General features: G+C 50.6%; 1 protein-coding gene across 1 annotated transcript; it reads right to left on the bottom strand.

The window, feature by feature from the left end:
* Positions 1–4,998: 4,998 nt before the first annotated feature.
* Positions 4,999–9,413, bottom strand: PROK1 (prokineticin 1). The gene is given in 3 exon segments (XM_032646673.1): positions 4,999–5,118; positions 6,651–6,776; positions 9,342–9,413. Coding segments are annotated over 3 exon segments (318 nt in total).
* Between the last annotated feature and the right edge of the window lie 2,638 nt (positions 9,414–12,051).

Below are 12,051 nucleotides of genomic sequence, written 5' to 3'. Positions count from 1 at the left end.
AACTGGAGGCAGAGAGAATAGGTGGAAGCAGTTGCCCCAGACCACACCAGGCAGGATGAGGGCTCAGACACAGCAACGGCTGGAGGGAGAAGGGGCAGGGTCGAGAGACGTTTAAGAGGTAATAGAAGCAGAATTTGGTGGCCAGTTGACAAGGAGCTCATGAAGAAAGGACAGTAGGAGACAGAAAAGTCTTAAGCTTCAGACTTGATACTAGGGGGCAGTGGAAGCACTAACCATCATGACCAGCAGAGAAAACGAAGATTTGGGGAGAGAGGCAGCTCTTCCTGTGCCGTGCCCTGGTGCATACAGACAGGCCAGTGGGGCATCCAGTCATCTTCCTCTGACCCCCATCCACCTCCACTCTCCTAATCCTGGAGAAGCCGTGAGAGGAGATGTCTTACAGGAAGATGACAGAGGCTTCCAGGAAAGAAGTTTTTAAGGTGGGACCAGACCCAAAGGGGCAATTAAGCATTTATCCTGCACTGCTTACTGTGGAAGCCCTCTTTACAGAGGTGGAAACATTGTCCCTCTAAACCTCTGATTGAATCTAACACTTGGAGTGTCTGGGGAGTGGTTCCCATCTGCTTTGAGAGGTTTCATCATTCTGATTGCTTCCGTCTTTCCCACCTCAGCTCTTCTGTGCCATCCCCATTTTAGCCAATAGATGGCACAAGACTCCACCAGTTGGGAAGGAAGGGTTGCAGCAAATAAGGGGAAGTCAGGCTGTCACTAAAGGGACCCACATCTTGAAGGGCTGCCCATTTACTTCACCTAATTCTAACTCTTAATTCGTCTAAAATATATTCTTATTATGGATATATTATTCTTATAATTTGATTCTTTTTATAACTATGTTTATGAAGAATATATCCTTGAATATAAAGAATTCTCACAAATATACTTTTCTTAGCCTCTGCAGCCTCCCCTGTGTTCTCTCCAGTCTTCAGGAAAAAATACCAGGGAACTGGAGCAGAGACCAATTATCCATTCCTTGAAATTCTGATACAGAAAGTGAGAATCGGTCCAGTTAGTGTAAAGGGAAGGTTCGGCCCATCCATGGGTCTGCAGATCTGCCAGCTCCCTGTGGAGATGGAGAGGGGGCCCCCTCGTGCCTGCAGCCACCCCGCCTCTCCGCTCCCTGCACTGAAGCCTGCAGCGATGCCCCACCCAGGTTGGCTCTGCTTGCAGAGGGCAGCAGGACTGGGAAAGGCCTCACACATAGCATGACCTGGCAGCAGCCAGTGGTTCCTGGAGATCCAAAGGACAGGATGGGCAAACTGGATTCCTGGATGTGGAAAGGAACTCTGTAGCCAGTACCTGAGCCTGAAAGTCAGGGGCAAGGAGACTCACGGGCTGGAAGAAGGGGACAAGTCCGCAGAGCAGGAGTCAGTATCTGTCAACAGAGCCAAACTGAAGAACACGCCCTGTGTGGAGCACAGGCCCAGCCTGGGTGGGTCCTGCAGTAAAGCCTGTCCTGAGTACACCCTGGGCAGATCTGTGACAGGGTCAAGGGCAAATAAGGGAAGCCAGGAGCCCCTGGACCTCAGAAACCAGTTTTCTCAGAGGCTTCTGAGAAACACAAGGACACAACGTGTTTTCATCTTTTTTTTTTTAACATCTTTATTGGAGTATAATTGCTTTACAATGGTGTGTTAGTTTCTGCTTTATAACAAAGTGAATCAGTTATACATATACATATGTTCCCATATCTCTTCCCTCTTACGTCTCCCTCCCTCCCACCATCCCTATCCCACCCCTCTAGGTGGTCACAAAGCACGGAGCTGATCTCCCTGTGCTATGAGGCTGCTTTCCACTAGCTATCTATTTTACGTTTGGTAGTGTATATATGTCCATGGCACTCTCTCACTTGGTCACAGCTTACCCTTCCCCTTCCCCATATCCTCAAGTCCATTCTCTAGTAGGTCTGTGTCTTTATTCCCGTCTTGCCCCTAGGTTCTTCATGACCATTTTTTTTTTCTTAGATTCCATATATATGTGTTAGCATACGGTATTTGTTTTCCTCTTTCTGACTTACTTCACTCTGTATGACAGACTCTAGGTCCCTCCACCCCACTACAAATAACTCAATTTCGTTTCTTTTTATGGCTGAGTAATATTCCATTGTATGTATGTGCCATATCTTCTTTATCCATTCATCTGTCGATGGACACTTAGGTTGCTTCCATGTCCTGGCTGTTGTAAATAGAGCTGCAATGAACATTTTGGTACATGTCTATTTTTGAATTATGGTTTTCTTAGGGTATATGCCCAGTAGTGGGATTGCTGGGTCATATGGTAGTTCAATTTTTAGTTTTTTAAGGACGCTCCATACTGTTCTCCATAGTGACTGTGTCACTTTACATTCCCACCAACAGTGTAAGAGGGTTCCCTTTTCTCCACACCCTCTCCAGCATTTACTGTTTGTAGATTTTTTGATGATGGCTACTCTGACTGGTGTGAGGTGATACCTCATTGTAGTTTTGATCTGCATTTCTCTAATGATTAATGATGCTGAACATTCTTTCATGTGTTTGTTGGCAATCTGTATATCTTCTTTGGAGAAATATCTATTTAGGTCTTCTGCCCATTTTTGGATTGGGTTGTTTGTTTTTTTGATATTGAGCTGCATGAGCTGCTTGTAAATTTTGGAGATTAATCCTTTGTCAGTTGCTTCATTTGCAAATATTTTCTTCCATTCTGAGGGTTGTCTTTTCGTCTTGCTTATGGTTTCCTTTGCTGTACAAAAGCTTTTAAGTTTCATTAGGTCCCATTTGTTTATTTTTGTTTTTATTTCCATTTCTCTAGCAGGTGGGTCAAAAAGGATCTTGCTGTGATGTATGTCATAGAGTGTTCTGCCTATGTTTTCCTCTAAGAGTTTGATAATGTCTGGCCTTACATTTAGGTCTTTAATCCATTCTGAGTTTATTTTTGTGTATGGTGTTAGGGAGTGTTCTAATTTCATACTTTTACATGTAACTGTCCAGTTTTCCCAGCACCACTTATTGAAGAGGCTGTCTTTTCTCTGTTGTATATTCTTGCCTCCTTTATCAAAGATAAGGTGACCATATGTGTGTGGGTTTATCTCTGGGCTTTCTATCCTGTTCCACTGATCTATATTTCTGTTTTTGTGCCAGTACCATAATGTCTTGATTACTGTAGCTTTGTAGTATAGTCTGAAGTCAGGGAGCCTGATTCCTCCAGCTCCATTTTTCTTTCTCAAGATTGCTTTGGCTATTTGGGGTCTTTTGTGTTTCCATACAAATTGTGAAATTTTTTGTTCTAGTTCTGTGAAAAATGCCAGTGGTAGTTTGATAGGGATTGCATTGAATCTGTAGATTGCTTTGGGTAGTAGAGTCATTTTCACATGTTGATTCTTCCAATCCAAGAACATGGTATATCTTTCCATCTATTTGTGTCATCTTTAATTTCTTTCATCAGTGTCTTATAATTTTCTGCATACAGGTCTTCTGTCTCCTTAGGTAGGTTTATTCCTAGATATTTTATTTGTGTTTTCATCTTATGTTTTGCATTTTCCTAGACTAGGGATTGAGGTGAGAAGGCACCATGGGGATAGTAGCCTGGCACTTAGGAGATATTCCCAGCCCCTGGTTCAGACACAGGCTCAGGGCCTCACCAGCCCATCCTTGATATGGACTTTCTCACCCACACACGGTGAACTGAGTGGCATCAAGTATTTGACACTAAACAAAAGGGACTAAATTTCAGAAAAGGGAGCTGCCACCATCCTGAGCTCACTAATGGTCTTCCCACCCAGATGCCAGCTCATGGCCCCCGTCTGCATCCAATCCATCTGAACCACACCCTCTCTGCCCAGAGCCCACTGAGCTGCCTCAAGCCCTTCATTAAAAGAGACCCTGAATCCACTTTCTCCAAAAAATTGCCCCAACTGGGTGGAGGAACTCCAGTTGCATCTCTCTCCTACCTGTACACAGCCCAGTCCTGTCCCCTCCCCACATCCCCACACCAGTGCAGCAGGAACACCATGGCCACTCGTCCCTTTTTCATGCTTTTATTCTGCAACTAGTGGTCAGTGTGCACAGCTTCCGGCATCAACATGCTGACCTGGGCAAGCCTCGGGCAGGCGCCAGATGTGAGGTGCTGAGTGAGGCTGGTGTTTCAGAAGAGATGGAGGCCAGTGATATAACGCCCAGACAAACTGCTTTGAACTTCAGGCAGACCTCACTCTCTAGAGAAGATGACTTATCTAGACGAGGGGCACATGCAGCCTGGCTGTGGTCCTGGATAGTAATGCCTCCTGTGTCTGAAATCAGTGATCGGCCTGCCCCACCCCCGCTCCTGACCCCTCCCCAAGCTGGCCAGATGCCAGAGGCCTCCTCAAGGTCACAGACATGCTCTTGACCCTTGGAAGGAGCTGTCGAAGGTAACTCCCTCATTGCCACCTAAAATGTCAACAGCTGGTTTAGACTGAACCACCACCGTCTGCGTTTCATGGGGGGGTGATGGGACTGGGGGCATCACTGGGTAACTGGTAACTTGTGCTACGAGGGGCCTTGGAGGCCTGCAGTTCTGGCCTGGGGGGCAGGCCACAGGCTGGCCCCATAGAAGCCGTCTGGAGGCCGACTGACCTCCTGGCTCCCCACGCCTTCCTCGAGCTCACCGACTCAGGCAGAAGAGTACGTGCAGGACGGAGAGAGGCAGGGCAGGCAGCTGGAGACATGAGGAAGGAATACGTTCCTGCTACTTGCAGCCCCTCGGGCAGCCTGAGCAGCGCACACAGACTACTCCCAGGACCACAGCCACCAGCCTGGACCCTGCAGGTCACCCTGTGGCGTGTGTCTCGTGGGTGCACCTGTGTGCGCTAGGGAGGAGGGGGGTAGGTAGGCAGTGTGGGGAGTGGGAATGCGACAGCAGTGGGTTGCAGGATTGGGCCACAGGGCAGAAATAAAAGTCCAAGAGAGACCACCCCAGCCTGTGCTCAGGAAGAGGCCCGGTGGGTGTCCGGAGACCAGAAAACTCCTACAAGTTGATGTTCTTCAAGTCAGTGGAGCAGTGGTACCTGCCATCCTGGCCTCTGGAGCACAGCAGGCTGGGCAGGCAGGGGCAGGTGTGGTGCTGGTGTCTTCTGAAGAAAGGGACCTGGGGAGAGAAGGGAAGAGGGTGGCACCTTCACCAAAGGGAGATGGGCCCTCAGGGCAGGAGCCTCTGGCCGGCCCAGCCCTGGCCAATGTCTCTCTGCCACCACCCCAGCACAACAAAAACAGTTTTACAGAGGAGGAAACTGAGGCACAGAGTGGCTAAGCAACATGCCAAAATCACACAGCCAACTTGTGGAGGAGCCAGGATTTGAACGCAGGCAATCTGGCTGTGACACACTGGGATCAGCCACAGCCCTAAAACCCCACAGGCCCTCACACTGCCCACCCGGGGCCCCTCGCTGACCCAGCACACGTGATCACTCACAAACTCACACCTACATCCGTAATTGAATATCACTTATAGCTCACCCATTATACTCTCCATCCCGTGTCGGGGGCCGGGTATGTAGCTACACAGGACATGGTCGCTGCCGGGTGATTCATACCCAGAGGAGGGCGAAATCACTGAGCTTTCCTCAAAAGGGCTGAATAGGAGAGGTTCAGAGCATAGGTGCCTGGAGCCTGGGCTCCAGTCCTAGGTCTGCCACTTCCCAGCTGTGTGGCAACTGACAAGTTATTTAGCTTCTCTGTACCTCAATTTATTATCTGTAAAATGGATTAATAACAGAGGCCACCACCTATGGTTGTAAAGGGGTTTACACTATAAACCTAAAGAGGCTTAAACTCGCAAAGAGCACTTAATACCAAGGGTGGCACATAGCAAGCACTCCGCATTAGCTTGTATTACCTCTGCTGCCTGCTTTGGGAATATAGATCTGTGGCTGAACCCCCTGACACACCCCAAGGCCACGAGGACTGTGCTCTGTCCCGTCTGTCTCCCCCCACCTCCTCACTCCCAGGCAGACCCTGCCAGGGAGGACCACAGCCGGAGGATGTCCCTGGGTGCAGGTGTGCTCCCCAGAGGGGCTTGAAGGGTGTCCTGGAGCACAGGAAGCCCCGGGAAGGGTGTACAAGCCCACAGTAGCTGCTGCGTCCACCTCACGTTCAGAAGCGAAGGCCTTGTGGCCTTTCTGTGCCCTCTGGGCTGGGAGCTCCTGAGGGAGCAAGGCAGGCGCTGGGCACCTGGGGCACAGAAGGGTGAACCTCCTTAAAGTGTGTGCACCAGGGGCCTGGCCAGCCTCACCCTGCCCCTCCCCCACCCCAGGCCCTGGCTGGGAGCCCATTTTACAGTCTTCCCACGTCGTGTTCTCGAGGGAAGGATGCCGTGCAGCAAAGGGCATTCAGGGGCCTCTCAGAGCTGGAATTCATCAGATCAGCAACAAACATCAGACGTGTCAGTCTACTCCCCTCGTTGTATGCATGAGGTGACTGATGCCCAGGACCCTTCAGCAAATGAGGAGCTGGGGTCCCAGCCCCCAGGTCTAACAGGCTGTGTGATTGGGACCCCACTGCACCCCAGGCCACCCCCAAAGCAAGGAGGCAGTGAGATATTCCTAGAATGGAGTCAGAACACTGCGGTCCAGTGCCGGCTCTGGCTCGTGGCCTTGTGCCCTGAGCAAGTGTGGGCAGTACCTTGTGGCTGCCGGGGTAGCACTCCTCTCCTTCCCACCCCAGCGGGGTGCACACCCGCAGCCCACGCAGCTACAGGCTGACTGCACAGCAGGTGCCCGCCCCACACTGGACGTCCCGCTCGCAGGCCTGCGGGGTGGAAGACAAAGGGGTCGTTAGTGCCCATTAGGCCCATCCCAGAGAAACCAGAAGGGTCGCACATCCAAAAGCCCTTGAGAGAGGTGCTGGGAACAGCACCCAGGCCGCGGCCTTCCGGGACACCTAGGGCAACGCTGCCCCCACGCCTCTCTCGGCGGGATGCTCAGGGCTCAGCTGGGCAGCAGACCTGGATCGGAGGAGTCCCCAAGCTCCTTCGACGTCACTCGGTAGGGAGGCTGTCCTCTTCTGACGGGACTAGAGCTTAGGAGATGGAGCTTTTCTAGCACCAGGAGATGCTCAGTGGATGCTGGTGGGATTGAATTAATTCAAATCCTTAGACGGGGGAGGGCCCCAATGGCCTGCACCCCAGGGTGTCAGTGCTGAGTTTCTGTGGATGTGGACTCTCCAGCCCTCACCTGGCAGCACTCAGGGTTAGTGCCTCCCCTGCCCATGGTGTCCCCCTCGGTCCTCACTAGAAGCCCAGCCTCACCTGTGGGTTCAGCACCCCTTGACAGGTGTTTCCCCTGGGGCTTCTCTGCTGACCTGCCTGGCCCCCAGAGAGGGATGGACCCCTCTTGGGCTGGGCTCCCAGAGCAGGGGCTAAGTGACCTGGAAGGTGCCGTCTATATAGCCACACAAGCCCACTTTAAACAAAAGCCTGGATTGGGAAAGACAGAACTGAACGGCTCCAGACTCACAGGAGGCCACACTGGAGAAGCACCCAGGCTTTCCACTTCCAGAGAAGCTTTGCAGCTTTTCTGAGCCAAAATTGGGAGCGGGATTTGGGCTCTTATTTACCAACACAAGGCCATGGAGGGCCCTCTGGCTGCCTGTGGGGCAAGGCAGGAACTGTAAGACCCGCAATGTGCTCGGCCCCAGGAGGAAAGTGAGAGATGCCGGGGCTGCTCGTCACGCAGAGGAGGTGTAGGTGGCAGTCACCTTGCCACTCAGGTCTCCAGCCTAGTGAGGGCACTTCTCACACACCAGCCGGTCCCTGAAAGCTCAGGGTTAGGGCCGAGTAGATCCCACCTGACTCTTCCACCAGAGAGGTGGGGCATCGCTGTCGCCCTCTGGGAAGAGGGACCCCCCAGGCCTGCATTTGGGATGGTCACAGTCCTGGGAGCAGGGGAGTGCCGGGATGGTAGAACGCGGCCTCTTCCTAGGGTCAGACTCAGGGCAGCAGCAAGGCCTGGAGCACAGAGGGAACAGTTCTAACTACCTGTGGTCGGGTCTGTCATGTGTGTCCTCTTATCGCAGCTTCCTCTCCTTCTGTGCTTTGCAAAGTGTCAAACTGGAGCCTTTATTAGGAAGATATTTCCTCATGTCTCAGACCTGCCTCCCACGCCCCTCCGCTCCCCCATCCCAGGCCAGACTCAGGGTCAACCCGCTGCACCCGTCCCTCTCGACGGGGTAACCACGGCTTCTATCCTCTGCTCTTACCCTCCTGATCTCCAAGCTACACAATAGGAAGACAGCCTTTGGTGGTCTACATTCATTAGGTATAATTCTGCCCTGACAGTTGTATTTATGCTCTGGGTCTCCAAAGCATTGGCTTGCCTTTGATACTTGTTCTTCTTTGAAACTCAGTCTTTTTCCTCTAAAAGGGAGAAGAAAGAAATTTCCCTTTCTGTGAACATTAAAATTAATCCAATTCCAGGAATGGTTTGGCCTTTCTCTACATTTCCATTCTCTGTGTAAAAAGTTAGAGGAAGTTGAAACAAAAGTGAATGTCCCTCTTTTCTTTTTTTTCTGGTGGCTTTTATCTGGAAAATTCTCAGGTAAGCCATTACTTTCTGTTTTGGTAAGAATTGTCCCACCACTGTCACACAACATGTGCCCGTGTGAGGGTAGGTCCAGGTGAAGCCAAACTTCTGAGAGAGAACCACAGTTGGGGTGTCTCAAATACTATGATGTGCCCGCCTGGGTGTGCCCACAGTGAGACCGGATTTCTACTTGTTATCCGACACTTGCTTATGGGTCGCTCAGCCAGATGTTGGCGTCGCCCTTATTCTTATCAGACCTGGGCACCGAGTGAAAACACATAAACCACAAGGGAAAGAAAGAGTTTCAGGACAGGCTTTCTTTAAGAGTAGAGAAAGCAGAGATTAAACGTACCCAATAGAAGCTAAATAAGGTCACAGTCTTTAAGTCAAATTGCTACGTCAATTACACTTGACATGTGGTCTAGACCATATATGAAAACCAAAGTTTACACAAAAGATAGATTGGGGGTGCTAATCCACATTCTACAAGAAGTCATTATTACACAATAGGAATCTTCTTTTGACCAAAGTTCCAAACTTCAGAATTTGCAATGCTTTCCTAATGCACTGAGAGCAGAATTTGATTTACACACAGTTTCTCAAAAGCAGATCCCCTTTAGCAGAGTGAGGTCTAACTAACGTGAAAATTCTGTGAAATGCCTCTCGGAAGTGCTGTCTGGCGGCTGGTTCCCCACGCCCTTGGTTTGCCTCCTGTTCGGTTCCTGGCTCCCAACCCATGCAGACCCCGACGTCCTCCCAAAACCCAGGGAGTAGAGAATATTGGACGACTTACCCCTGTGATCATGGCACAGTCGGACATAGTCACAAGGAGAAGCATGACTGAGACTTGCGTGGTACCTCTCATGGTCACTTTGGGGTGATGGCAAACACTGCCGTCTCCGCTCAGCCTCAAGCCCGCCAGCTGGGAAGGCCAGGCTCTCCCCAGAGATTTATACCGTCCGATCCAGGCTGCCCATGGATGCCTGTCTCCTCTATTCTCTTCCTCTTCACACTGTTATTCAGATGATCTCAGAGATGGAGAGGAGACCTGAATCCCTAATGACATCAAATCACCACCAAAACCAATAAATGAACCATCGGCGGCAGTGACGGTTGCTCTGACTCTCAGGACGCAGAGATCCAGTCCGGCTCTGTGCATCGTACCCCACAGTACTCTCTGCCTCTGGGACATCCTTCTATTCTGCTTGGGGCGGGGTGGGGAGGGCTTTGGCAATAAATCAAGGGGATTTACAGCATCGCCATTTACCCTCCCCTGCGCCAAACCGTGTGACAGACGCTCAGATCATCGGTTCCGTCACACGCAAGCCAACAAGAATAATCTGGGCACTTAACTGTCCGCTCAGCACGAGCTGGGGGCTGAGAGCACACAGTGGGAAGGCAGTGTCCCTGGTGCCCTAGAAGGTTAAAATTCCAATGGGGAGACATGAGACAGTGAGAAAACAAGGCCAAGGCTTGTGGGGTTGATGTTCCTGAAAAAACTCACAAGGAATCGCCCTCTAAGAGGCTCAGGAACCAGAGGGCAAAGATAGCCAGGCCACAGGTCCCTGTGGAAAAGACGTGCTTGGGCTGGGCTGCAGCTAAAAGGTACCAGGAGCCACGCGCCTTCCTGCTTTATTGCGTTGAGCATGAGAGTGGCCTTATCCAAAGGCGAACAAACACCGTGGATGCAGAACACCAGTCCTGGGGAAGGTGACTCTGGGCACGGCCCCTCCTGCTGTGTGGGGAAGCGCCTAGCCCAGATCTCCCCATGCCAGCCGACTCAGAGAGCTCCCAGGGACCCTTTACCAGACAATCCCCGCTTCTCTCCACAGTGATAAAAGCCATTGGCACCCAAGTTACGTCCCCCAATATGCTAAAGGTGTTATGCACAGAAATACATGAACATAAGATTTCCACAGTTTGAAGCTCTGGGAAACACTGATTACACAGTTCAACTAGCTTTTTTACTGAAGGATTTTTCAGAGCCTTTCATATGCTAACAAACATTTGAAAAACCAAGCAGAGAAATGCAACTTGTAGTTATTTCCTAAACAGATCCATCCACCAAACGCTTTTTTCTTGGAGTGTCTCAGGGGACTAGGGCTCCCACATAGACACGCTGACAGGCATTTATGAGTGCAAAGAGAGAGGACCCAGCACAGCAGCTCAGATAAGACCCCAGAGACAGACTGGGGCATCGACTTCTTATCCCAGGGTCATTAGTTTTATGACCCTGAGAATAGCGAGAATCTCTCTAAGCCTCAGTTTTCTCATCTATAACATGGAGTTAAGAGTAGCACTTACATCATGGGGTTTTATGAGTATTCGTCCATTATTTATTCGTTGACTATATATTTCTTCACAACTACTATATTGAAGGCACTGTTCTTGGTGCTGGAAATAGAGCAGTGAACAAAACAAGGTCCCTGCCCTCATGTGGGGGAGACAGGTAATAGACAAATAAACAAATAGATTTGTAATAACATGGCTAGGTTTGTGGAGTGCTATTAAAAAGGAAGGCAGGCTTTGTTATATAACAGAAACTAACACAACATTGTAAAGCAATTATACTCCAATAAAGATGTTAAAAAAAAAAAAAAAAAGGAAGGCAGGGAAGACGACAGAGCGTGACACGGGTGATACTTTAGATGGGGTGAGGGTCTCTCCAAAAAGACACTTGAGAAGCCTGATGAAGTGAAGAAGTGAGCTGGGCAGAGCCTGGGGGGAAGAAGTGGTGCAAAGGCCCTGTGGCAGGCCCTTCTTGGCCAGTTCCGGGAGGCAGTAAGGAGCGTGGTGAACAGGGGAAGGGAGAGGAGGGGATACTGTTGAAGCAGGAGCCAGGGGTCATGCCATACCAGCCTTGTAGGACATGGTAGGGGCCTGACAACAAGTGTGACGGGTGCCCTTGGAGTGTCTGGAGCAGAGGAGGGGCAGGATGTGATTTATACTTTGAAGGATCCCTCTGGCTGCTTTTGGAGAGTTAAGTGAGATGATGCTTGTGAAGTTCTCAGCACAACGCTTGGCACACAGCAGAATTTGCAACTATTGGCAATTTCTATTGTAAAAAGATGGGCCTGTCTGCCTTCATATGAAATTTTCCTGCAAGGTGAGAATCAAAATGACAAGTGTCTACAGCCCATCCGTACACCGTGGCACTGAGCCAGGCACACGACAGGAGAACCAAGACACAACCACCTGCCAGCAACTTACCAAGGGAGAAGGCAGCATGGTGCCAGGCGCTGGGAGGGGACACAGAGGCAGCCCTGCGCGCTCGGGACGCCCCACACAGACTGCCTGCCTCACACAGGTCACATCCCAAGAGACAACGTTAGATGACAGCGATTATCAGGCTAACACCCCCATTCCGCCCTCACCTCCCATTCTCACCCCCTCCCTCGCTCCCCACAACCCCCCCAAACTAATTATCCCACACAATGGCATGAAGAATGGTAACAAGAAATACCGCTGCAAACAGATCCAATAACATTGATTGAAAGCACTTT

This window comes from Phocoena sinus, chromosome 1 (genome assembly GCF_008692025.1).
Source record: "Phocoena sinus isolate mPhoSin1 chromosome 1, mPhoSin1.pri, whole genome shotgun sequence".
NCBI classification, from domain to species: Eukaryota; Metazoa; Chordata; class Mammalia; order Artiodactyla; family Phocoenidae; genus Phocoena; species Phocoena sinus.
The sequence above is the reverse complement of the archived record's forward strand: the minus strand, read 5'-3'. Positions and strand labels throughout refer to the sequence as shown.